Genomic DNA, 27,040 nt, shown 5'->3' on the forward strand with positions numbered 1-27,040 from the left:
TGACTGACGGCACCCGGAGGAGCCCCTCTCTATGAGAGCGTACTGGCCGGTGGGAGGCTGTTCGTGGTAATAGGCGGTCCCGTATATAACCAGATCCTAAGCCATGGAGCGCTCTTTTTGTCATTTATTTATTTTATTTTTTATTTAATTTATATGCCGCCCTTCTCCGGAGACTCAGGGCGGCTTACAATGCATTAAGCAATAGCCTTCATACTTTTGTATATATTTATACAAAGTCAGCTTATTGCCCCCACAAACTGGGTCCTCATTTCACCTACCTTAGAAAGGATGGAAGGCTGAGTCAACCTTGAGCCTTGGAGAGATTCGAACCAGCAGTAATTGCAGGCAGCTGTGTTAATAACAGGGTGCTTAGACCACTGTGTGTGTATTTACAAACACACCCGAAGTAATACATATGGATCATGTGAAATGTCCTTACAACCATTATCTTGATAGCTCTACCATCCAAAAGGGATTAAAATATGGTCACAATTAGTACTAACATTAATGACAGCAATTTCTATCTCACAGCTGCTTTAATAATTGGCTCAAGAGAATTCCTTGATGTCTGTGGAGATTCTCAGTCATCCAGGTCATAGTTGTCCCAAAGATTTTATTTATTTATTTATTTATTTATTTATTTATTTGTTTGTTTGTTTGTTTGTTTGTTTGTTCAACTTGTATGCCGCCTTTCTCCGAAGACTCAAGCGGCTTACAATTGCATTTAAAAACCATATATAAAACATTAAAAGTTAAACCATTAAAAACAATTAAAACCCATTCACACCATTCATGGCGTGATGCTTTTTTGCAAGAAGCAACTGGAGTTTCTGGTTTCTCTTTGAAGACGTTTCGCTTCTCATCCGAGAAGCTTCTTCGGCTCTTGTTTTCTTTGAAGACGTTTCATTTCTCATCCAAGTGCTGAAGAAGTATCACTGCTGTATGGAATTTATATGGAGTTTTTTCTAAAGGTAGCAAAAACTTCTATTAATTCATTAGGAAAAGCTCATAATATGTATCTATAATCAGAATAATTACGCTTTTCTTTGTCAACTGGTACTCCCAACATACTTACCTATCCTAATTCATTTTGCTGTTGATACAGGGGAAAAAAAAGCCTCTTTCTTATCTATTAGTATTATGTCGTATAGCATAAGGAGCCTTGGTGGCGCAGCAGACTAAAGTGCTGTTAAGTAACACCAGCTGCCTGCAATTACTGCGAGTTCAAATCTCACCAGGCTCAAGGTTGACTCAGCCTTCCATCCTTTCGAGGTAGGTAAAATGAGGACCCGGATTGTGGGGGCAATAAGCTTTGTATAAAAAAGAACACCGCTTAGGGGGGGCCGAAAGCCCTACTAAGCAGGTATACAGTATACAAAAGTATGAAGGCTATTGCTTAACGCATTGTAAGCCGCCCTGAGTCTCCGGAGAAGGGCGGCATATAAATCGAACCAATAAATAATAAATAAATGAAATCACAGCTGCCAGTTCTTTAGCTGCTGTTGGCCTTTATAATTGATAATGGCATAGTGTATCAGTGTAACATATGTGTGGATGCAAGCAATGTAGCCTTTTGCAATTGACAGATGCAAATTTTGTCAATGCCAAGTATTGTCTTAAGATGTTTTTGCTACCGCATCCAGTGTAATGTTAGCCGCTGAGACCATGATGGCCAGTTTATGCCTTAATCTTTCAACTTTGATGTTCAGATCTTGATACTTTGGGATCTTCTCCAATTCTTTGTCTTCTATTCTACTACCCACTGGGATTGCCACATCCATTATCCACACCTTCTTCTTTCAATCACAGTTAAAACTGGTGTGTTGTGTGTCCAGACTTTGAGCAGTTTCTATTTGAAAATCCCACAATATTTTAATAACAACATTATTATTTATAACACACCCTGATTTTCTAGTGTTTCCTTACAATTTAGGGTAACTAGCAACAATTTAAACCAGGGGTGTCAAACTAGCTGTGTCACGTTGTTGTCACGCAACTTATTGTGACTTTTCCCTCCTTTGCTAAACTGGGGGTAGGGGTGGCCAGCGTGTGACGCATCTGGCCCGCGGGCTGCGAGTTTAACATCCCTGATTTAAACTAATACAAGGGTCATTTCGAAAATGACCAAGGACTAGTGTTATATAGCAAGCACTTTTCTGTCCCCGTACCACACATGCACCCCCACAGATGGCCCGGAGTTAATAAGCCACACAACAAAACTCTTTGAAGATAAAGCTGGCAGCAACCCAGTGGCTAGCTGCCAATTCAGACTTTACTCACACAAAACAAAGATTAGACTGCAAGCATTCCGATAAAACAGGCAGAGTTTCAACAATACAAGGATTAATCCAAATGCAGTTCGATAAAGCAGGCAAAGTCCAGTAACGCAGAGATCATGGATTATTTCCAGTTTTTGCTCATCACAAACTGAACCGGCCACCACACCCACATTTATACCCTGTGGGGTGTGGCCCGGTGACTCAGCTTATCTCTGGCACGCCTTCCCCTCTGCTGCGCACGCTTCTCCCTGCGCCTTTGCCGAGGGTCCAGCCAGCACTTATCTTCTTTGTCGCTGTCCACCTGTGGCTGCGGGGACGTGCTTGGCTCTGAGCCTATCTTTTGGCCTTCGGTGTCCTCCGGAGACATTACCAGAGAGGAGGGTCCTGGAGAGGGAGGCCTTGCCAACTCCTCTCCCTCACTCTCAGAGTCTGCATCTGTCGATAGCCCAGGCTCAGGCAACGGAGCCACAACAAGCACAGACAGATAGAACACAAAGTAAAACATCATATAAAAACTATATCGACATGGAACGAATCACACCATAAATAAAGATATAGTCACTCAGCATGAACTCTGAGGAATTGGGCTGGGTCGTGGTCATAAGTCGAGGACTACCTATACCTCAAAGAGGTGACACATATCCGTTTTGCTTCTCCTCCCAAGGAGCATTCACCACTTTGGGGTTTCTCCCCAGTGAGTCCTTTGATGAGTGGCGAGTTGCAGCTTCCGGCGAAAACTCTTCCCGCAGTGCAAGCACGCATAGGGTTTCTCTCCGGTGTGAACCTTCTGGTGGGAAAGAAGGTATTTGCTGCTGGTGAAGCATTTCCCACATTCGAGACATTTATAGGGTTTCTCTCCCGTGTGGATCCTTTCGTGAGTGATGAGGTACACCTTCTGGCTGAAGCTCTTCCCGCACTCCAAGCACGTGTACGGTTTCTCCCCGGTGTGGATTCTTTGATGGGAAATGAGATTTTTGCTACTGCTGAAGCTCTTCCCGCACTCCAGACATCCGTAAGGTTTCTCCCCGGTATGGAGCTGTTGATGGTGGGTGAGGCTTGCCCCGTGGCTGAACCTCTTCCCGCACTCTGGGCATTCGTAGGGTTTCTCCCCGGTGTGACTGATCTGGTGGGAGTTGAGGTTCGACTGCTGAGCGAACGCCTTCCCGCAAGTCGGGCATTGGTACGGCTTCTCCCCGGTGTGGATCCGGAGATGGGAAGTGAGGCTGGCGCTCTGACTGAAGCCTTTCCCGCACTCCTTGCATTTGTATGGCTTCTCTCCCGTGTGGATCTTTTTATGGGAGCTGAGGTATTTGATGTCGCTGAAACACTTGCCGCATTTGAAACATTCATAAGGTTTCTCGCCCGTGTGAGTTCGGTGGTGGGAAATCAGGATATCTCTCCTCTTGAAGCTCTTGCTGCACACCTGGCACTGGAACGGTTTTTCCCCCGCGTGGGATCCCATGTGGAGATAAAAGGAAGATTTGCAACTGGAGATCTTCCCACACATCGCATATTCATTTTTTCCCATCATTTTCTCTATTCTCCCTTCACGGGCCTCATTGTTCAACTCGGCTTTCGTTATCTTCTTTTCTCTCTCTTCTCCTTCACTTCCGATTCCTTCAAAAAACAGATTGCTTGGCTCTCCTTTAGACTCACTCTGCTGTCTCTCAGCCTCTGGGGTGGGGGGTGGGGGGAAAGAATTGGGATTAAGAGGTAAAAAAATCAAAGAACGTGCCCAAATGAGAATGACAAGCAGATTTTGACATGTATGAAAGTTTTTTTTTAAGCAAATAGTCAAGTCAGGGACTGTGTAGCTCACAATAATAAACCCTGTTGGTCAATTTTTTTTTTTAAAAAAATCCAACTTTAGACTTAGAATAACTTTATTGTCCCTTTTGAATGTACATTAATTGGCATACATCAAAAATACATTAAAAAAACTTTGGAAGGATCGGTTAGTGAAAACGTCATAAATCTCTAAAAAACCTATACCGGTAGTCCTTGACCTACATCTATTTGTTCAGCAACTATTCGTAGTTATGACAACACTGAAAAAAAGTGACTTACGACTGATTTCAAACTTTCGACTGTCATAGCATCTCCACAGTCAAAAATTGACTCCCAGGAGATAAGAGATTGGTTCTAGCAAATACCATATTTTTGGGAGTATAAGACGCTCCGGAGTATAAGATGCACCTTAGTTTTTGGGGAGGAAAATAAGAAAAAAAAAATCTGCCTATGCCTACCAGCATCCATCAGTATTCATCTGGCTAGCGTCCTGTCAGTGCATGAGGGAGTTGAGGGCTGTTTGGAAATTGAAACATTATTTGCTGTGTGAGCAACAAGGAAGCAGACAGCAAGGAGCCTGGGCGTGGCTTAGGTTTGCAGCTCTGAGTCTGTACTAAAGCTGCAAACTAGTCTGCTGCTCAAAACTGAAACTCCTCTCCTCTGCTTGTGTTTTGCCTGGAAAAGCTGCTTTTGGTATTGTATATTTTACTTCATGTGTTACATTATATACAGTATAAAGACAAGTTATTGAATCCTGCTGAATCAGTTACTTGTGTGTGTTTTCTAGATGTGACTGCTACTGCAAACTCTGACACATCCTTGCAGCAAATAGCAAACAGCCAGGTCAGCTTCAGCACATTATTGCAGCCTGATTCAGAACAAGCAGCTGATTGGTGGGTGAATCGGCCTCTCGGAATATTCCCAATCAGCTGTTTCAGGCTGCAGGGATTACCACAGACCATCACTGCCTCCGTGCCTCAAACACATTCGGTGTATAAAATGCACCCAAATTTTCACCTCCTTTTGGCGGGGGAGGGGGGGGGAAGTGCATTTTATAATCTGAAAAATGGTCCCTGCTATTTATTTCTTGAGTTTCTGCTCTGCCAAACCTTGAAATTCATGGCAATTTACAACTATAAAGCCAAGCAGTATGTACTACACACAAGGATAAGATGAATAAAACAAGCATCTGCAATCTGTAGGTACCATCAGCTAAGGGGTATTGACTGGTTGGGCCTGAAGGAGACCCTTTTCTGCTGTGGCCCCATATGTCCCTCTGGAACATTATCACCCTGAGACCAGGCTGCTTTCCAACCTGCTGGCCTTTTGTAAGGCCTTGAAGGGCTGCTTCTCTGCTTGCGGCATGGAGAATGTTAAAATATCCTGCAAATCCTCCGCCACTATGGAGCCTGAGTGGCGTAGGAGGCTAATGCCTCCTACTAAGGCAGCATTTAACATCCAGCTGCCTGCAATTACTGCGAGTTCAATTCTCACCAGGCTCAAGGTCGACTCAGCCTTCCATCCTTTCTAAGGTGGGTAAAATGAGGACCCGGTTTGTGGGGGCAATAAGCTGACTTTGTATAAAATATACAAAAGTATGAAGGCTATTGCTTAACACATTGTAAGCCGCCCTGAGTCTCCGGAGAAGGGCAGCATATAAAAATAAATTAAAAAAAAAATTCAATCGCAGTCATTCAAAGACTTAAAAATGTGAAGTCTTTCTGAATGGGCTGTCCTAAACTCAGAGATGGATGGCTGCCTGTTTAAAACAATAAACAGGATGGCTTTGACACACTGATTTTGAGAAACGAACGTCAAAGGGGGAGGGGTGTTGTGGCCTGCCAGTGGCCAGCAGAGCTGGCAGCAGATTCGGACAATGAGGAGGTTGGGGAGAAACATGGGCCAGTCTTGGAGTCTGGGGAAGGCTCTGATGAGGGCTCTGTGTCACAGGCAGAGAGGGGACCAGGGCCGTATGCCAATTATCAGTTGCTTTCGGAGTCAGACATCAGTGAGGCAGATGAACAGCTGGAGCCTGTTCCTAGCGTGTGCATGCGCAGAGTTGCCAGACGAAGGGAACAGCTATCAAACAAGGGTCGCCTTGGGAGTAAGGCCACAGGTGGACGATGAATGGCCCTTCCCAGAGGGAATAAAAAAGGAGCGAAAGGGGAAGTGGAGTTTGCAGGAGACAATTAGTTCGCTTAATTGGTTCATGACTCTTTGCCAAGTTTGAAGATGGAACTTGGCAGCTCCCCAAGCCAGATAAGGTCTGTGACTGTAAATTCATCCTTGAAAGACTTTGCTAGATGTGAATGAGGAGAATTCACAGTAACTTAATAAAAAGGGGTTTTTGTCAGAGCACGGAGTCTGCTTCATGGTTTTGGGGAGCCTAGGCCAGAACAGGGGGAGGGGGAGCTTACTGAGAGAAACCACGATTCCTTTAATCTCCTCCATCACTTCTTCATGCAAAGCTTTCTGCTCCGGATTCAGCAGCCCCCACTCCTCCTCCGTAAAGCCCAGAGCCACCTTCTCCAACGTCACCAGATCCTGAAAGGAAATCAAGGTTTTTCTTATACATATCCTGTGCCAGGCTTTTCCTACTGGGCAAAGTCTTGGACAAGCTGCAGTGAACGTTATTTTATTTTATTTTTTAATTAAAAAAAAACAAACTTTATTGAATTTAAAAATATTAACAAGAAAAAAAAAGAGAAAATATACAGATTTTCTCCCTCATAAAATTTACATTTTCCACCCACAGTTACACTAACATATTAAATAAATGTGATTATATAAACACATATATACCAATATACAAACAGTGACTTATTTACCTATTCTATCTATCTGACAGTGCTTTTTTTTTTTTTTATTACTTGCATTTCCCCTAATTTTTATCTTTACCCTTTTTTCCTTTGGTTTATCCACTTATACCATCTATTCCATACTATAAAATATTTTGAGTCTTCCTTGTCTTTTAATTCAAGAGTTAATTTATCCATTTCTGCGCATGTGTAGATTTTTTGAATTACTTCCTGATGTGTTGGCATACGATCTGTTTTCCACAGTTGTGCTATAGCCAGTCTGGCCGCCGTAATTATGTGTAGTGTCAAATATTTTATGTCTTTCTTTTCTAATATTCCTTTTTATCATGCCTAATAGGAAAACTTCTGGTTCTAATTCAAATTCTTGATCTATTATTTCTACTATCCATGTTTTTATTTTTTTCCAATATTTCTTTATTTCTGGGCAAAGCCACCAGTTTATTAGTTATTTGACTAAGCTTCCTTCAGCAAATTCGGTGCCCTGCAGAGAGGCTGGGACTACAACACCAATCGTTCAAAGCTGGTTTAGTTGTCAAATCTGGGGGGGTGGGGGAGTGGGGGTTCAGCCCCAACTCATCTGCAGAGCTCCAGCTTGTGAAAGGCTGCAGAAGAGAAGGCAGGAATAGCAATAGCCCTTAGACTTATATACCGCTTCACAGTGCTTTACAGCCCTCTCTAAGCGGTTTACAGAGTCAGCCTCTTGCCCCCAACAATCTGGGTCCTCATTTTACCCACCTCGGAAGGATGGAAGGCTGATTCAAACTTGAGCCGGTCAGGATCGAACTGCTGGCGTTGGGCAGAGTCATCCTGCAATACAGGTCGTCCTCGACTTACAACACTTCATTTAGTGACCCATCAAAGTTATAACGGCCCTCAAAAAAGTGACTTTATGACCATTTTTCAGTTATGACCTTTGCTGCGTGGCCATGATCATGTGATCAAAATCCAGACACTTAGCATTAGGTTCGCACGTATGACGGTTACGGCGTCCCAAGGTTCTCCTTTTGCGACCTTCTAACAAGCAAAGTCAATGGGGAAGCCAGGTTTCTCTTAACCGGGTTATTAACTTATCAACCGCAGCAATTCACTTAACAACTGAGGCAAGAAAGGTCGTAAAACGGGGCAAAACTCACTTAACAAATGTCTCGCTTAACAACAGAGGTTTTGGGTTCAATTGTGGTTGTAAGGTACAGGTAGTCCTCAACTTATGATCACAATTGAGTCCAGAATTTATGCTGTTAAGTGAGACATTTGTTCAGTGAGTTTTGCTCCCAGTTGGTGACTTTTCTTGCCACGTTTGTTATAGGAATCACCGCCGTTGTTAAATTAGTAACCCGGTTGTTAAGTGAACCCAGCTTCCTCATTGACTTTGTTTCTTGGAAAGTCGCAAAAGGGGAATCAAATGACCCCGGGACACCGCAACCATCATAAATGTGACTCAATTGTCAAGCACCCGAATGTAAAACCACATGACCACAGGAATGTTGCAACAATCCTAAGTGTGAGGAATGGTCATAAGTCACTTTTTCAGTGCCGTTGTAACCGTGAACGGCCACTAAATGGACTGTTGTAAATCAAGGACTACCTGTCCTACTGCGCCACTACGGCTAACCCATTAACTTTCCATCCCTGGCCTTCCTATTGCAATGGGAGCTGAGAGAGCGTGACAGAGGGAAGATAAGAGAAGAAGCATTCAAGCAATTGCTGGACATCTCTCCTGTTGTTTATCATGTACCTGATTTTGCAGCAAAGGACAGCTTTCCACCAAACCATCAAGAGAAAAATCAGAGCATAAGCCAGGTGGCTTTGCTGCACCTCCTAGAAGGGGAAAAAATATAAGGGATATTTATTATATTTAGGATCAAACCTTCTCACTGTTCTGACCAAGAGCACGAAGCAAACTCCATGTCCTGACCAAAAAAAAAAAAAACCACCTTTTTATTAAGTTACTGTGAATTCCTCTCATTCACATCCAGCAAAGTCTTTCAAGGGAGAATTTACAGTTACAAACCTTATCTGGTGTGGAGAGCTGCCAGGCTGGTATCTTCAAAACTTGACAAGAAGTCTCTGAGAATCATGAACCAATTCAGCGAACTAATTGTCTCCTCCAAACTCCCCTCCCCTTTTGCTCCTCTTTATTCCCTATGGAGGGGCCATTCACCATCCACCTGTGGCTTTACTCCTGAGTCGACCCTTGTTCCTTAGCTGTTCCCTTCTCCTGGGAGCTCTGTGCATATGTACACTGGGAACAGGCTCCAGCTGTTCTTCTGCCCCACTGATGTCCGACTCCGAAGGCAGCTGACAATTATCCGATGGCCCTGGCCCCCTCTCTGCCTCTGACGTAGAGCCCTCGTCAGAGCCTTCCCCAGACTCCAGGACTGGCTCATGTTCCTCCCCAACCTCCTCACTGTCGAGTCTGCCACCAGCTCCACTGGCTGCTGCCAGGCCACAGCACTCACCTGCTTCCCATTTCTAGGCAAAATGACCAAAATTGTCTACGATACGGGTAGTCCTGATCATTTTATGACCTTTTGCAATTACGATGGATGTTTTACACCTTTGTAAAGTGTCTCAGAATTTTGATCACATGACCATGCAATGGTCGTAAGTGTGAAAAAGTGCTCATAAGACCCTTTTTACAGTGCCGTTGTAACTTGGAATGGTCACTAAGTGAACTGTTGTAAGTCGAGGACTACCTGTATTTCAATCCCAATGGGAAAAGAGATCAACAAAATCTTTCTCCTCATTTAAGCTCTTTTGAATGCGGTAGCATGGGTAGACAAAATCCCAAAAGTATTTCCCGGAAGCCAACAACACCCAATATAACAGTTATTTTTGAAGAAAATCAAGGAAGGGTGGGGAGTGAGTTAGAAAATGACGCCATATTCCTTACCCAGTGATGTATCATCTTGGTGATCTCCTTCTAAGATCCACTGTGTAGCCACTTCAGTGACACGGTTCTGCACCAGAGAGAGAGAATCATCCAAGGACAGAGATTAGAAAGAGGACAAGATTTGGGGAAAGGATCTCCACAATCTCCTCCAAAGACGATTTCCAGAAAAAATCTGATGGAATTAGGAAAGGAGTGACTTCCAGGACAATTTTACCCACCTCACAAATCAGCCAGGAGGCATCTCCCTCACCTTTTGATCTTCCTGCTTCCTGTCCTCCTCTTGGCTCAGGAGAAATCCTTCGGCCAGGGCCACCGCCTGCGAGCTGGTGTCTGCACCACACTGTCTCACCCAGCTCTTGATCTCTGGGGGCAAGATGGTCAGAAATTGCTCCAGCACCACCAGATCCAAGATCTCCGCTTTGGTGTGATGTTCTGGCTTCAACCACTGACGACAAAGCTTGTGGAGTCGGCTACAAACCTCTCGGGGACCCGTAACTTCCTGATAGCCAAACTGCCGGAACGGCTGGTGTTGTGTGCTGCTCAGACTCACTGTAGGTCCTCCTGAGATATTTTCAACAGTCGTTGCCCAAATGTGGGCACTGCTACCCATCTGATGGCAAGGAATGGCTCGTTTTTCTTGGAAGCCATCAATGTTTGGTCGTCGTAGATTCAATTGCAGCTCCTGGGCAACATTCAACATGGCCAGAAAATTGCTTTCTGCTTTTTTTTGCACGTGGACCCAGCTCTGTAAAACCAAGAGAAGACAATTTATCTTTCTGTGAAAGCAGGGGATTACAGGTAGGCCTCAACTTTCGACCACAAGCACTTGGTAGAGCAGCACCGAAGAGATATTTAAATGCTAAAAGGTAAAGGTAAAGGTTCCCCTCGCACATATGTGCTAGTCATTCCTGACTCTAGGGGGCGGTGCTCATCTCCGTTTCAAAGCCGAAGAGCCAGCGCTGTCCGAAGACGTCTCCATGATCATGTGGCCGGCATGACTCAACGCCAAAGGCGCATGGAATGCTATTACCTTCCCACCAAAGGTGGTCCCTATTTTTCTACTTGCATTTTTTACGTAATTTCTAACTGCTAGGTTGGCAGAAGCTGGGACAAATAACAGGAGCTCACCCCGTTACGTGGCACTAGGGATTCGAATCGCTGAACTGCCGACCTTTTGATCGACAAGCTCAGCGTCTTAGCCACTGAGCCACTGTGTCCCTCTTTAATTTAATTTAAATGCTACGATGAGGCTATTCCTACAAGGATCAGAACTAAGCAAGCCATGGTCTGTGACGCTCTATGGAAGTGAAAGTTGAAACTCTGACGAAGCAAGATAAGAAGAATATTGACACCTCTATAGTGTTAAAGAAGACTCCTGAGACTACATAGACAGCCCTGAAAACAAACAAAGGGATAGCCAGAGTTCTCACACAAGGCACACAAACGATCAGATTCAAATTAACTTATTTTGAACACCTCATGGGAAGACTCAGCTCTCTGGAGAAGACTCTGATGATGGGAAAGATGGAAGGAAAAGCAAAGAAGAGGATGACTAGCAGCAAGGACTCAGTTACAGAATAATTGGAAGGGACTTTGGAGCAGTAGTGGGTTTCAATTTCATTTGCTACCGGTTTGCTCATGGGTGCGGGCGCTGCGCATGCGCAGAGACATCCGGGAGAGTGGACAGAGCCTCCCGCCGCTACCAGTTTGCTCGATCCTGGGCGAGCCAGTAGCAATCCACCACTGCTTTGGAGGTCTTCTAGTCCAACCCCCTACTCAGGCAGGAGACCCTATACCATTTCAGACAAATGGTTGTCCAATCTCTTCTTCAAAACCTCCAGTGATGGAACACCCACAATTTTTGGAGGTATGTCGTTCCACTGATTAATTGTTCTGTCAGGAAATTTTGTCAGTGTATAAGAAATTATGAGCTGGGATAGCCATAACAACAAGACAGCCAATGGGAACTATTTGGTGACTAAGATTTATTTATTTATTTAGCGTATGGCTGGTCACACACAGTATTAAAACATTTCATTTTTATAGGTTAAAACAATAAAAACGATTAAAAAAAAGCAGTAAGAAAACCTAAGAGGATAACAGAAATAACATTTCAGAGTTTAATGTCGAGTTTGGAGATCCAGTCAGTAGCTGTCGTTGTTATGCAGAGGAAGTCCCTAGAATCTCCTGGATACCTTCTGTTAGGGCATTCTCTCACTATATGTTGGATAGTCTGTCAGGGGCCCACGCAATCTCATTGTGCTGAAGGTGTCTTTCCCCATTTATACAAGGAGTCGGCACACACCCCATGACTCGTTCTAATTCTGTTATATGTCACCCATATGTGTCGGGATAGGTTAAATCCTGGAGGTATACTATTAGGATTAATATGCTGAGATATCTTGGGGGCAATAGCTACTCCATGCTTCCATCCACTTTTGTGTGGTGTTCTGATGATCGGCCATCAACTTAAGCGCTGTCAAGAGTGGTGGGTTTCTTGACAAGGAGGCAAAGTTACTCGCGTCCGTGGCAATCCTTAAGCTACACGTCCTCCTGGGTGGTGCTAAATGAGTAACAGACCGACTGGTAGCCAGACATCCGCGAGGATCTCCTGGCTTCACACACAACCCCATGGTCCTTTTAAGGATCTTTTAAGTACCAAGGTGACTAAGAAACAGGATCTGTTGTGAGCCATGGGAGACGGCTGGGAGCCTGGGCATGTCTTAGCTTATCTGGTCTGTATATATAAGAGTTCTTCTAGTTCTGATTCTGTGACTTCTGGTTCTGGTTTCTGCTTCTTGTCCTTGTATTTGCTACCACGTTGTATACATGCATCATGTTTTATATTATTGTATATAAACAAGTTTCTTCTATAAATGAATCCTGCTGAATTATTTACTTGTGTGCTGGTTGGATTGTGCAAACTCTTAACAAATTTCTCTCTGGTTCTAGGTTGGAGTGCCACTGGAAGACCTGAAGGATCGGCTTCTTGTTTAACATTTTTATTGAGTTATAAAATGTAATAGAATTCTTTATTGGCCAAGTGTGATTGGACACTCAAGGAATTTGTCTTAGGTGCATAGGCTCTCAGTGTACATAAGGAGAACAAAATTCATTCATCAAGAATAAAAAGATACAACACTTAGTGATAGTCAAGGTTACTAATAAGCTATTAAATCGTACTAGAAAACAAATAAAAACAATATAAATTGAAAGATACAAGCAACATGGTTATAGTAATAAGTGGGAAGAGATAGGTACTAGTAAGGAAGAGAAGAACAATATTAATAGTCTTAGTAGTTAATTTGACAATGTTGTGGGAATTAATTGTTAAGCAGAGTGATGGTATTCAGGAAAAAACTGTCCTTGTGTCTAATTGTTTTGGTGTGCAGCGCCCTATAGTGTTGTTTTGAGGGTAGAAGATGAAACAATTTATGTCCAGGATGTGAGGGGTCTGTAGATATTTTCACAGCCCTCTTTTTGACTCGTGCAGTATACAGATCCTCAATAGAAGGCAGGTTGGTAGCAATTGTTTTTTTCTGCAGTTCTAATTATCCTCTGAAGTCTGTGTCTATCTTGTTGGGTTGCAGAGCCAAACCAGACAGTTATGGAGGTGCAGATGACAGACACAAATAATTCCTCTGTATAATACAAAATACAAAAGTAAATAGGAAAATGGTGGGGAGGAAGAGGGGGAAGAAAAGTGAGGAAGGATAAGAAAAAAAAAAGGAAAAAGAAACATTGACTTTGGATTCTCTCTGTTGCAGTAAAATAAGGCATTAGCACCAAGTCACAACTTTTTGTTTTTTCATTATAATACAAGCAAGCCATTTCTATAAAGATGTATCAATCTACTCGGTAAAAAGGAAGACCTGAAGGATCGGCTTAAGGACAGGCTCATCCAAGAGAAAAATCTCTTTAGCTATGTGGTCGCTCCCAGTTGACACGGACTTGATCAACAGCGACTCATCATCAACAGGACCAGAAAGACCTGGATTCAGGTCAACCCTCCACCCCAGGGGTGAAATGCTCCTGGTTCGGACCGGATCGCCCGATCCGGTAGCGATGGAGGCGGGTGGTTCGGAGAACCAGTAGCAAAAGTCCCTGGCCCCCCCATGCCCAGCTGAGCCACACGATCATCCAAGGCTTTTTTTTTTCTTTACTTTTAAAAGCATTTTTTCTACGACGTCTTTGGCCGAAAAAATGCTTTTAAAAGTAAAAAAAAAAAAAAAAGCCTCTGATGATAATGTGGCTCAGCTGGGATCGTCAAAGGCTTTTAAAAGCCTCTGATGATCCCAGCTGAGTTGCCTGATGGGCAGAGGCTTTTTTTCTTTTAAATGCCTCTGACGATCCAAGCTGAGTTGCCTGATCATCAGCGGCATTTAAAAGAAAAAAAGCCTCTGCCTATCAGACAACTCAGCTGGCATCGTCAGAGGCTTTTGAAAGCATTCCTGAAGAGGTTGTAGAAAAAAATGCTTTTAAAAGTTAAAAAAAAAATTGGCCACGCCCACCAGTCACATTACCCCCCACCAAGCCACGCCCACAGAACAGGTTGTAAAACATTTTAGATTTCACCACTGCTCCACCCCCTTCGCCAGGTGATTGGCAACACTTTTTTTTGTTTTGTTTTTTTATTTGATTTATATACCGCCCTTCTCCAGAGACTCAGGGCGGCTTACAATGCGTTAAGCAATAGCCTTCATACTTTTGTATATTTATACAAAGTCATCTTATTGCCCCCACAATCCGGGTCCTCATTTTACCCACCTTAGAAAGGATGGAAGGCTGAGTCGACCTTGAGCCTGGTGAGATTTGAACTTGCAGTAATTGCAGGCAGCTGGTGTTAATAACAGTGCTTTAGTCTGCTGCGCCACCAAGCTCTAACATTGAGCAAATTGCACGCCCAGTTTGCGATGGCCAAAACAGGAACCTCCCAGCCCATGGTGCTGATGCGGGATGACCCAGAAGGCACCGCCTCCCACCGGGGCCAGGATGTATTGGGCTGCTCTGCAAGCAGGTGCTTACCAGATGCTCTTCGGAGAGGCGATCAGGGACTGCAGCTGCCTGCCCGAGTTTGCAGGCAAAGGATGCAACCTGCACGAAACACTGACGCCTCCCTCGCGCCTCCTGCGTTTCTGCCAGAAGCAGGGCGGGCCTTCGCTGGAAAGATCCAGTCCTCCACTTCCCTCCGCCCCCCCCATTTCCTTCCTCTCTAGGAATCCGTCTTCTGTTCCCTTAACCCCTCCACGACCGAAGAGCTCTAGGGTGCGATGCCCTGTATCCTATGCATGTTTAAAGCAAGCTCCATCTCAAGATTTGGTGGCCTCAAGGAATTACAGGATTACAGCTAAGGGCAGAGTTGGAAAAGATCTTAGAGGTCTTGAGCCCTGCTCAAGCAGGAGACCCAATCCCATTCCAGACAGGGTCTCCTGCTTGAACAGGGGGTTGGACTACAAGACCTCCAAAGTCCTTTCCAACTCTGCCCTTCTGTAATCCTGTTCTTTCAGATAAATAGCTGCCCAATCTCTTCTTTAAAAAATCTCCACTGATGATTGTATTTAATGATTATGATTATCACTTGTTGCTCATATGTACACTGAGAGCTTATGCACCGGAGACAAATTGTGTATCCAAATGTGTATCCAATCACAGTGGTTTAAAGCACCCTGTTATTAACACAGCTGCCTGCAATTTACTGCTGGTTCGAATCTCTCCAAGGCTCAAGGTTGACTCAGCCTTCCATCCTTTCTAAGGTAGGTTAAATGAGGACCCAGTTTGTGGGGGCAATAAGCTGACTTTGTATAAATATACAAAAGGATGAAGGCTATTGCTTAATGCATTGTAAGCCGCCCTGAGTCTCCGGAGAAGGGCGGCATATAAATCAAATTAAAAAAAAAAAAAAAAATGTGTATCCAATCATACTTTGCCAATAAAAATTCAATTCAATTCAATTCAATTCAATTCAATTCAATTCAATTCAATTCTATTCTATTCTATTCTATTCTATTCTATTCTATTCTATTCTATTCTATTCTATTCTACTCTACCCTACCCTACCCTACCCTACCCTACCCTACCCTACCCATCAATCCTTGAACTTCAGGAATGTCCCATACCAGAAGGCTGAGGGTCCACGAGAATTTTGCAGCTGACTCCATTACTTTTGTCGACAATGGTTGAGACCAGAAAAGCACACCAAACGACAAATGCTGGACCTGGTAGTTCTGAAGCAGTTCCTGGCCATTTTGCCCCCAAGGATGGGCAGCTGGGTGCGGGAGTGTGGAGCAGACTGTGGCCCTCGTGGAAAGTTTCCTTCTGAGCCAGTCAGAGAAGCAGCAGAAGGAGCAGGACAAATTGCTGGTAAGAGACTTTCATCTTGGAGCTCAGACGTGGTTTGAATGAGGGGTCCTTGGTGCTCTCTGAGCTTGGTTGTTTTCTTGCAGATGTTTCATTACTCCAACTAGGCAACATCATACTAGATGTTGGAATGGAATAGGAATAGAATAGAAAATAGAATAGAATAAGAAATGAAATGAAATGAAATGAAATGAAATGAAATGAATAGAATAGAATAGAATAGAATAGAATAGAATAGAATAAAATAAGAAATGAATAGAATAAACATATCCCACCACTTCTGAAAGCAAAGCTGTTCCACTGGTTGATTGTTCTCACCGTCAGAAAATTTCTCCTTATTTCCAGATTGAATCAGTTTCCATCCATTATTCCTTGTCTGGCCTTCAGGTGCCTTGGAAAATAGCTTGACCCCCTCCTCTCTGTGGCAGCCCCTCAAATATTGGAAGACTGCTATCCTGTCTCCCCTGGTCCTTCTCTTCGCTAAACTAGCCCAGTTCCTGCAACCATTCATCGTATGAAGTTCATGGGTTCACATAAGACGAAGCTCACGCATCTTAAAATTGCCAAGGTTGAGAAACTCTGCCGTATGGAACAAAATAGTTCATTGCTAGTCTTAATTAATGTCACGGGTGCAAAGGAGTTGCCTCATTTTATGACTATTCTTGCCACAGTTGCTGCAGTTAAGTGAATTCCTGCAGTTGTTTAAGTTAGTGTCACGTTAAATGAATCTGGCTTTCCCTGTTGAATTTGCCTGTCAGAAGCACAAAAGGTGTCCGCATGACTCCAGGACACAGCAACCGTCATAACCATGAGCCAGTTGCCAAATTTTGATCATGGGGATGCTGCAATGGTCGTTGGAAAAATGGTCATAAGTCACTTTTTTCAGTGCCGTTGTAACTGGTCACTAAACAAACCGTTGTTAAGTCGAGAACTATCTGTAATGCCAGTGGGATGTAATCAAGCCAGTTTGGGACAATTTAGAATCTACGAGAGCAGTTGTGACTGCAGGACAAAGTTGTTCTGTCTCCGTCTCACACACACACACAAACAGACAGCCGGGGGTTAAATAAACTGGCAGACAACCAATTCTTTCGATAAGAGGATTGGCAGCAACCCAGTAGCTGCTTGCCAAGTACTTTACTCATAAACAAGATACACACAGTTCAAGAATTGTCAAGTCCAGTCCGTAATTAAATCCAAGGCAGATAATGTTGTTTCCAAAGATGCAATGTGACTCGATAGTAGTTAGTTTTGTCTGTCACAGAGTCTGAATGGCCACCTCACCCCCTTATATCCCCTGTGAGGTGTGGTCCAGTGACTCAGCTTAATCTCTGGCACGCCTCCTTTTCTGTTGCGTGCGCTTGTCTCTCTGATGCTGGTGTGGATCCAGCCAAGACTTATCCCCTTCACTGTCTGACTGTGAGGAGGTACCTGGCTCCTGGCCAATCTCTTCTCCTACAGACACCTGAGGCATTGCCAGAGAGGAGGGTCCTGGAGAGGGAGGCCTGGCCAACTCCTCTCCTTCATGTTCGGAGCCTTCTCCCTCCGATAAGTCGACCTCGGGGGTCGGAGCCACAACAAAAGTCAAGAGAGTGGCCATTGACGGTGCAATAGAATACACATTATAAAACAGGGAGACCTTCAATTATGGTGTTGTGGCCAACTTGACTTTATTTAAACAGACGTTTTGGATACCCTTATGCAGATGATTTTGCCTCCCTGCCCACCTGCCAGCAGCTTTGATGTATTTATCTGAATTGGGTTATTTCCAGTGATGGAATTCAATTTTTTTTACTATGAGTTCTGTGGGCGTGCCTTGGTGGGCATGGTGTGCCTTGGTGGGCATGGCAGGGGAAGGATACTGCACAATCTCCATTCCCACCCCACTCCAGGGGAAGGATACTGCAAAATCCAAATTCCCTCCCCACTCCTGGGAGAAGGATATTGCAAAATCTCCAGTCCCATCCCACTCTGGGACCAGCCAGAGGTGGTATTTGCCGGTTCTCTGAACCACTCAAAATTTCCGCTACCGGTTCTCCAGAACCTGTCAGAACCTGCTGAATTTCACCCCTGGTTATTTCTTCATATAAAAGCTGCCGAGAAATGTCAAAGATTTCCTTTGATAAAGTTACATTTCTCATATTTTTAATGCCATTTATGGTATCGCTGGATTCACTTAACAATATTGGCAAGAAAGATCGAGGGGCAAAACTCACTTAACCAAAGTCTCATTTAGCAACATAAATCTTGGGGCTCAGTTGTGATCGTCATTCGAGGACTATCTGTATTATTTTTTAAAAAAACAAACAAATTTTGTTCTTGCCTTCTGATTAGAGGGGATTGGCAGGACTAAAACTCACATTCTCCTGATGTTGAGCTTGGTGCTTTAAGCATCGTATCAACCTGGCTTGTACTTATGACAGCAACTTAATTAAAAAATAGGCCTTATCTCTCAACCCCTCAGCCTCTTTATACCTCTTGATTTTCCCTCCTGAGGGACTCAGAAACCTGCATAGGGTTTCGTTTTTGACACACTTTTCAATGTTTTTTCTTTTTTAAAGCATGACTTTAGTATGGATGACATTGTATTTTATTGAAAAATGGGTCAAGGAAAGAGATGTTCACCAACTCATTCTTGTTAATACAAACCACGAATTAAACGGGACACACCAATGCATTCTACATTTAGCGGAGCATATTAGCATTAATATCAGTGTTAAGGGCAGGCGGGAGTTCCAAAGGTGATTTTTTTAAAGAGGCAACTGGACTTCCTTTGTTTTTCCTTGGAGACGTTTCGCTTCTGAAGAAGCTTCTTCGATGAGAAGTGAAATATCTTCAAAGAAAAACAAAAGAAGTCCAGTTGCTTCTTGAAAAAAAAAGCACCTTTGGGACAACCATGACCTGAGATGACTGAGAATCTCCATAGATATTAAGGAAAGGAAATGGGAAATTTCTTGTTTTTCCCTTCTACAATTGGGTGGGGAGATTTCTTCATGAAGTCTAATAAACTTTAAAACAACACCCTAAGACAGAAACCTTTTCTGAATGCCAGTATGTGATCTCATCTCTTCGTCTTGCGACAGAAACTCAAAAATGCTTTTGTTTGCATATTTCAGAATGATAGAAAGACAGAATAACTACAGAATAAGAGAAATACAGAACAACAACAACAGAAGAATAACAGATTAACAAAATAACAGAGTTGGAAAGGATCTTTGAGGTCTTCTAGTCCAACTCCCAGCTCAAGCAGGAAACCTTATACCAGGGGTGTCAAACTCAATTTCATTGAGGGCCACATCAGGGCTGTGGTTGACCTCAGGGGGCCGGGCGGGCATGGCTGACTGGGTGGGTGTGGCTAACTGAGTGGGCGTGGTCAGCTTGATGTCACTCACTGAGCATGGCCAACTGGGTGGGTATGGCCAGCTTGACACCACTCCCCAAACTGCTGGCATGTTTGCTCTTTGCACTGGGTAGACCGGGCCGAAGCCACACTGGCCTGATATATCCTCTTTGCACTGGGTAGACCGGGCCGAAGCCACATTGAAGTGACTTCGGCCCGGTCTGAAGCGATGCAGGCTGGCCCCTTACATTTTCCAGGACGGCCCCGTGGGTCAGATCCGACCACATCTTGTGCTGAATCCAGCCCGCGGGCCTTGAGTTTATTTATTTATTTATTTATTGGTTCGATTTATATGCTGCCCTTTTCCGGAGACTCAAGGCGGCTTACAATGTGTTAAGCAATAGCCTTCATACTTTTTGTATATACCTGCTTAGTAGGGCTTTCGCGCCCCCCCCCAAACGGTGTTCTTTTAATACAAAGTCAGCTTATTGACCCCACAAGCTTATTGACACCCCTGCCTTATACCATTTCAGACAAATGGTTGTCCAATTTCTTCTTAAAACTTCCGGTGCTGGAGCACCCACAACTTCTGGAGGCAAATAGTTCCACTGATTAAAAATTGCTAGCTGAGAAGAGAATCTTTTCGTCATCCTATCCTCTGTCCGGCTTCTCTCCGGTCTGAATTCTTACATGAGAAGTAACATTTGCCTTCTGGTTAAAGTTCCTTCCATGGTCCGTGGATCGGTAGGTTCTTTTCCCCGCGTGAATTTTTTCGTGTTTAATAAGGTCAGAACCACGAGCAAAGCATTTTTCACACTCGGGGCATTTATAGGGTTTCTCTCCAGTGTGGATCCGGTAATGGGAAGTGAGGGAGCTGTTCTCGCTGAAACTTTTTCCACACTCCAGGCATTTATAGGGTTTCTCTCCCGTGTGAGTTCTCCGGTGTATGCTCAGCTGGGTATTACAAATATAACCCTTTCCACACTCGGAGCACTTGTAAGGTTTCTCTCCCGTGTGGTTTCTTCCGTGCCTGATCAGGTCCGAACTGCAAACGAAGCGTTTCCCACACTCCAAGCACGCAAAGGGCCTCTCGCCGGTGTGAGCTCGTTGGTGTCTACACAGTTGTGAATTCCAACTGAAGCACTTCCCACAATCTGAGCACCTGTAGGGTTTTTCCCCCGTATGAGTGCGTTGATGGATAGCCAGGTTTTCTTTCCGATTGAAGCATTTTTCGCACTCCGGACATTTATAGGGTCTCTCTCCGGTGTGGGTTCTCTGATGGATGCTGAGTTGCCTGTTACAAACAAAGCACTTCCCACATTCCAGACATTTATAGGGCTTCTCTCCTGTGTGATTCCTTTCGTGAATCAGGAGCTCGGAACTGCAGACAAAGGATTTCCCGCAGTCCTGGCAGATATACGGCCTCTCTCCGGTATGCAACATTAGATGCCTACTTAGCTGGGAATTCCATATGAAGCTTTTCCCGCATTCTGAGCATTGATAGGGTCTCTCCCCCGTGTGAGTGCGTTGATGGAGGGCCAGGTTTTCCTTCCGGTTGAAGCACTTTTCGCAATCCGGACATTTGTAGGGCCTCTCCCCGGTGTGAATTATGTGATGCCTGCTTAACTGAGCGCTCTCGGTAAAACACTTCCCGCACTCCAGGCATTTGTAAGGCCTCTCTCCCGTGTGAGTCCTTCGATGGATAGTCAGCTTGGTGTTACGGAGGAAACATTTCCCACACTCGGCACACTGGTAGGGTTTCTCTCCCGTGTGTTTCCTTATGTGTCTCATCAGATCTGAACTGTAATGGAAGCTTTTCCCACACTCCGGACACGTATAGGGCTTCTCCTCCGCGTGAGTCCTTTGGTGCCGAGTGATGGCTGCGCTGGAGCCGAAAGATTTCCCGCACTCTGAGCATTCATAGGGTTTCTCCCTTGTGTGAGTTTTTTTATGAATCACTAGTTTTTTCTTCTGGTGGAAGCCCTTTCCGCACTCCGAACACCAATGGGGTTCGTCTCCAGTCTGTGAGAACTGATCTCCGTCTGACTTGGCCCTTTGATTGGACCGCGTTCCGGAAATCCGACGTTTCCTTCTTGTAAGGGTTATTTCTTGTATTGACTGATTGTCAATTTTGTCAACTTTCCTTTCATCACCTTATGAAATAAAGGGAGAAAAATATGGTCACAGCTGAAGCCTGTAAATGAGCTTTCTCTCATTAAATAATCCAAATTTGTCAGAGTTTGTTGCAGCACACACAAGCAGACTATCAAGCAGGATTCATTAACTTCTCTTTATATATAATATAACGCATGAAGTTAGTATACAATACCCAAAAGCAGGTTTTCCACGTTGTAGAGAAGAGAAATAGCAGGTACAAACACAGCACAAAATGGAAGCACAAAATGGAGAAGGCAAAATGGAGGAGAGAGAAGCTAGTGCCCTCACGCTTATATACAGAACAGTTAAGCCACGCCCAGGCTCCAAACTGTCTCTTATGGTCCCATACAACAAATACTATGTTTCAGTTACCAAACAGCTCTCATTGGCTGACCTGTTGCTATGCCCTATTCCAGTTCATGAATATACTCTGACAAAATTAGAGATTTAGGTGGCTGGAAGAACGGAAAACATTGAAGATGGGAAGTGGGATGATCTTATCACACACTTTTCAGAGGCACTGACAGGAGATTAAAATGAGTAGGGGGACTGAAATAAGCAGGGTACTGGACTGGCTTATGAGGAACTGGATTTAATTCCCAGCTCTGGGTATATAGGTAGCCGCCGACTTACAACAGTTCAACAGTTTGCTTAGTGATTGTTGAAGTTACAACGGCACTGAAAACAGTGACTTAGGAACATTTTTCACACTTACAACTGTTGCAGCATCCCCGTGATCAAGATTCAGACAACCAAGTCATATTTATGACGGTTGCAGTGTCCTGGAATCATGTAATCCCTTTTTGTGACCCAACAAGCAAAGTCAATGCGGAAGCCAGATTCACTTAACAACTGTGTTACTAACTTAACGACTGCAGTGATTCATTTAACAACTAGGGCAAGAAAGGTTGTAAAATGGGGTAAAGCTCACTTAACAAATGTCTCACTTCACATAAATTTTAGGATCAATCGTGGTCATCAGTCAATGACTATGTTTTATGTTTTGTTTTATGTTTTATTTGATTTGTATACCGCCCTACTCCCGAAGGACTCAGGGCGGTGAACAGCCAAACAATAAAATAACATAGATACAAAAAATTTAAAAAACCAGATAAAATCAGATTAAATCATTTTGGCCCAGACAAATTTAAAACACCCCAATAATTTAAAAACAGATTAAAATTTACATGTTTAAAAAGGGAAGAGATTAGGCCAAGCCCGCCTGATGGAATAAAAAGGTCTTCACAGCGCGGCGGAAGGTGCGCAGATCCGGGATCCTCCGTATCTCTGGGGACTGGGGACTATCTGTGGGACTGAAGACAACTGTTCCTTTCTTACATTCTAAACTCATTGATAGATATTGAGGTATTGAAGATGTTTTTAGAGAACAAGAACCCACCTGACGTAAGGTCGTAAAATGGGGCAGAACTCACTTAACTACTCTCTTGCTTAGCCACAGAAATTCTGGGCTCCATTGTAGCCATACGTCGAGGACTACCTGTACCCTTATAGGTTGTATGAATGGATACAAAGTGAATCAGACGAAGTTCGGCTGACCTCTGCCTCTGAAATATTACTAATTTAATATTTAAACTTCTCTCTTAAAATGTGATTGGTGTTTATTATAAAAGAAAGACGGCTCCTTACCAAGAGAGGCCACAATCCTGCCAATCTGCTCCATGACCTCCCTGTGCAGAGTTTTCTGGTCAGGATCCAGCAGCACCCACTCTTCTTTGGAGAAATGCACAGCCACCTCCTCCAAGGTTACACAACCCTGAAAGAAACAAATGGCCCTTTTTAGACCCCAAAGGCTAACACAACACTAATTTTGCTTCCAATGAATGTCTTTGCTTGCAAAAGGCATTGAGATAATCACAGTGAGGGGAGAGAGGGACATTTGGATACAAGAAGAGGAGCAGGTGATCCTGTCACTAAAGTTGTATCCAGACTGATTTTCCAAGAATTTCCTTCTTCAATCAGCTTACTTGTATGCGCTGCACGTTGGTTGTTTCCCATTTGCAAAGAATCGGTTGCCGAGGGCTTGTTCCCAGCATCCTGACGCCACCTGTAAATTCAAGACGAGGTTTAAGTCACTGTTGTACACTTTTACACTAATAAAAATATAAACCCAATTTCTTCCCGACTAGGTATCAGTCCCGCCTCAACATAAGTAAGAACTGATCCTTGGTTCCATTTTTTGAGAAATGTATAGTTTACTGAAGGTCAAGTGATGTACAATAAAGCAAAGCCAGAACTGAGGTTCGTGCGCCAAATCCCTACACTAAAACTTTTCTCTCCCAAACGCTTCCCATTGCTGGTCGCCCCATCATCCAATTAGTTTGAAAAGAGGTGTTTTTGAAAGTCACTCCTGCAGCTGCTTTCTTCTCCCAGAGAAATGGCTTTGAGCAGAGGTCCCCAACCACTACCAGGCCTTGGCCTAATCGCCACTGGGCCACATGAGTGGGCGGATGGTGAGTGGGTGTCCGTGCACACGCACAGGCCCACTCGTGCGAGCATCGCAGGCGTTCACAGTCTTGTCGCGGGCATTCGTGGCCCCACTTGTGTGAATGTTTTGAGTGCTTGCGGTTCCACTCACATGAGCCTGGTTGCGAATGTTATGGGTGCTTGCTTGTGCACACACACACACACACACACATCCACCTTTCCCTCCCCCCCCTCCAGGCCGTCAACCTGGAAAAGTTGGGGAACTGTTGTGGTCCGCCAGCAGCCTACGGAGTTGGCAGCGGAGTTGGACAGTGAGGAGGCTGGGGAGGAACATGGGCCAGTCCTGGAGTCTGGGGAAGGCTCGGACGAGGGCTCTGCGTCAGAGGCAGAGATGGGGCCAGGGCTATCTGGGAGTTGTGTGAGGACTCCAGAGCCTCCAGAGTCAGACATCAGAGAGGCAGAGGAACAGGAGGAGCCTGTTCCTAGTGTGTGCATGCGCAGAGCTGCCAGAAGGCAAGAACATTTAAAACAAAAGGGATGACTTGGGAATAAGGCCTGGAGATGATTGGGCCAATAATTGGCAACTGATTTATGATGGTGGTAGATTGGCAATTGAGGCCAAGCTGCCTGAAAGCAGTTTCCGATGCTTTCGGTGGTGGCAGAGTGGCAAAAAACTGTTTAAACTCTTGTCACGGCGCCTCAAAGGGCCGCCCTACAGCTGATCAACGGTAAGAGGCAATGTGGTGGTAGACTAGTGCGCTCCAAAAACAAATGGGTAGACCGGTACAGCTCTGCAAGCAGTTAAAAGCTTGATAGACCAGTACCTCTGCTAAAACCTAAAGAATTGTTTGTCACATGACCACCAAACCACGCCCACAAAATAAGCCACACCCACTGAACCGGTAGTAAAAATTTTTAGAACCCACCCCTGGGCGGGTGCCTCCTCTGCAGGAGTATGTTGAGCAGAGGAAGGGAGGGAGGGAGGGAGGGAGGAGGAAAGGAAGGAGGGAGGATGGAAGGAAGAAGGGAGGGAGGGAGAGGGAAGGAGGGAGGGTAGGAAGATAGGTAGGTAGCACGGGTGAAATCCAGCAGGTTCTGAGAGTTCTGGAGAACCGGTAGTGGAAATTCTGAGTAGTTTGGAAAACCGGCAAATGCCACCTCTGGCTGGCCCCAGGAGTGGGGAGGGAATGGGGATTTTGCAATATCCTTCCCCCAGGAGTGGGAAGGGAATGGGGATTTTGCAGTATCCTTCCCTTGGAGTGGGGTGGGAATGGAGATTTTGCAGTATCCTTCTGCCATGCCCACCAAGCCAAGCCATGCCCACCAAGCCATGCCCACAGAACTGGTAGTAAAAAAATTTGGATTTCACCACTGGTAGGTAGATAGGTAGGTAGGTAAGGAAGGAAGGAGGGAGGGAGGAAGAGAAGGAAGGAAGGAGGGAGGGAGGGTGGAAGGAGGGAAGGAGGAAGGGAGGAAGGCGGGAGAGAGGAAGGAAGGAAGGAAAGTAGGAGGGCAGGAGAGAGGCAGGCAAGCAAGCGAGCGAAATCTCTTTCTCCCATCCACTCTTACCCAGCCAGGGGGAGGTGTCACCTCTCTCCTGCCCTCCACCCCCAGTCCATAACCTGGGGCTGCTCGCCATTGGGCTCACCTCTGCTTCGGGTAGATCAGCTCCAGCTCTGCAAGCCTTGGCGGGGAACCAGGCAGGGCGAAGGGGATTTGGCGAAGGGGATCCGAAAGCCCCTTCCCAGCTTTGCGTTCCTCACTACTGCTGCTCCCTTTGCTGCTGAGGCAGCAGCACCAGCAGCACCGGCGGCTAAAAGAAGCAGGGAAGGAGGGCGGCGATGGCTCTGTACGATGCCAGCTGCTCTCACCGGGCTGCCAAGGGTTAAAGCGCATGAGCGGATTCCTAGAGGGGAAGGGGAACAGGGCTGGAGATCCCCACTGCCCCCCCTCCTCACAGCTTCTGCTACTTTGCTTTAGAGCTGGAAGGGATCTTGGAGGTCTTCTAGTCCAGCCCTCTGCTCAAGCAAGGGACCTTATATACCAATGGATGGCGAATCTTTTAGAGCAGGGGTCTCCAACCCGGGCAACTTTAAGATTGGCTGAGGAACTCTGGGAGTTGAAGTCCACAAGTCTTAAAGTTGCCCTGGTTGGAGACCCCTGTTTTAGAGACTGAGTGCCCAAACTGCAATTCAAAACCCACTTATTTATCGTGAAGTGCCAACACGGCAATTTAACTAATTTAACGGCGAGTTATAGTGGGTGCACTTAGATACACCCACATTACACCAATTCTCTGCGAGCTGCACTGGCTCCCTATTGGTCTCCGGGCGCAATTCAAGGTGTTGGTTATTACCTTTAAAGCCCTTCATGGCTCAGGGCCAGGCTATCTTCGAGACCGCCTTCTACCACATAGCTTCCAGCGACCGGTAAGATCCCATTGGTCTCCTCCGGGTCCTGTCAGCTAAGCAGTGCCGACTGGTGGGCCCGCGTGGGAGGGCCTTCTCTGTGGCTGCCCCAACTCTCTGGAACCAGTTACCTCCTGAGGTCCGGACCGCCCCCACCCGATTGGCCTTCCGCAAAGCGGTGAAGACCTGGCTTTTCCGGCAGGCCTGGGGCCGTTGATCTTGTTATAGTGATCTTGCGAGACCCGGCCACAAATTGGAGTGTATGTGTTTTAACGTTTTAATGTCTTCTTTTAACTTTAGTATGGGATATTGTTGCATTATTTTATTCTCTGTTGTAAGCTGCCCAGAGTCCCTTGGGAGTGGGGCCCCATAGAAATGCGACAAAATAAATAAATAAATAAATAAATAAACTTGAATAATGAGGTTTTAGTTTAGAAAAAAACAACTCATACATGATTAATGGATAATCATTTGTCTGAAGTGGTGTAGGGTTTCCTGCCTAAGCAGGGGGTTGGACTAGAAGACCTCCAAGGTCCCTTCCAACTCTGTTATTC

The 27,040-nt window shown here is 45.0% G+C and overlaps 2 protein-coding genes across 2 annotated transcripts; both read right to left on the reverse strand.

Annotated features, from left to right (window-relative positions):
- Positions 1–2,222: 2,222 nt before the first annotated feature.
- Positions 2,223–15,008, reverse strand: LOC148115880 (zinc finger and SCAN domain-containing protein 31-like). Its single transcript, XM_087884470.1, has 6 exons — positions 14,805–15,008; positions 9,998–10,524; positions 9,780–9,846; positions 8,622–8,704; positions 6,485–6,611; positions 2,223–3,953 (listed from the first exon to the last, which is right to left on the reverse strand). The coding sequence occupies exon 2, from the start codon at positions 10,477–10,479 to the stop codon at positions 10,006–10,008; it is 474 nt and encodes a 157-aa protein (XP_087740596.1). The 5' UTR covers positions 10,480–10,524; positions 14,805–15,008; the 3' UTR covers positions 2,223–3,953; positions 6,485–6,611; positions 8,622–8,704; positions 9,780–9,846; positions 9,998–10,005.
- LOC148115881 (uncharacterized) lies at positions 2,223–26,169 on the reverse strand. Its single transcript, XM_087884481.1, has 5 exons — positions 25,727–26,169; positions 23,619–23,698; positions 23,281–23,407; positions 20,247–21,629; positions 2,223–3,737 (listed from the first exon to the last, which is right to left on the reverse strand). Exons 2-5 carry the CDS (start codon positions 23,685–23,687, stop codon positions 2,950–2,952), a joined length of 2,367 nt encoding a protein of 788 aa, XP_087740607.1. The 5' UTR covers positions 23,688–23,698; positions 25,727–26,169; the 3' UTR covers positions 2,223–2,949.
- Positions 26,170–27,040: the final 871 nt, after the last annotated feature.

The sequence above is a fragment of the Pantherophis guttatus genome, chromosome 2, assembly GCF_059756535.1.
Source record: "Pantherophis guttatus breed Tessera chromosome 2, ASM5975653v1, whole genome shotgun sequence".
Taxonomy (NCBI): Eukaryota; Metazoa; Chordata; class Lepidosauria; order Squamata; family Colubridae; genus Pantherophis; species Pantherophis guttatus.

What these genes read in the sequence shown, in the direction of transcription:
- LOC148115880 (XM_087884470.1), bottom strand. Translation starts at nt 10,479, where the DNA reads ATGTTGAATGTTGCCCAGGAGCTGCAATTGAATCTACGACGACCAAAC.
- LOC148115881 (XM_087884481.1), bottom strand. Translation starts at nt 23,687, where the DNA reads ATGCTGGGAACAAGCCCTCGGCAACCGATTCTTTGCAAATGGGAAACA. An exon ending in CCAACGTGCAGCGCATACAA is followed by an intron (nt 23,408 to 23,618) that starts GTAAGCTGATTG and finishes TGTTTCTTTCAG; the next exon opens with GGTTGTGTAACCTTGGAGGA. An exon ending in CAGGATTGTGGCCTCTCTTG is followed by an intron (nt 21,630 to 23,280) that starts GTAAGGAGCCGT and finishes TTATTTCATAAG; the next exon opens with GTGATGAAAGGAAAGTTGAC.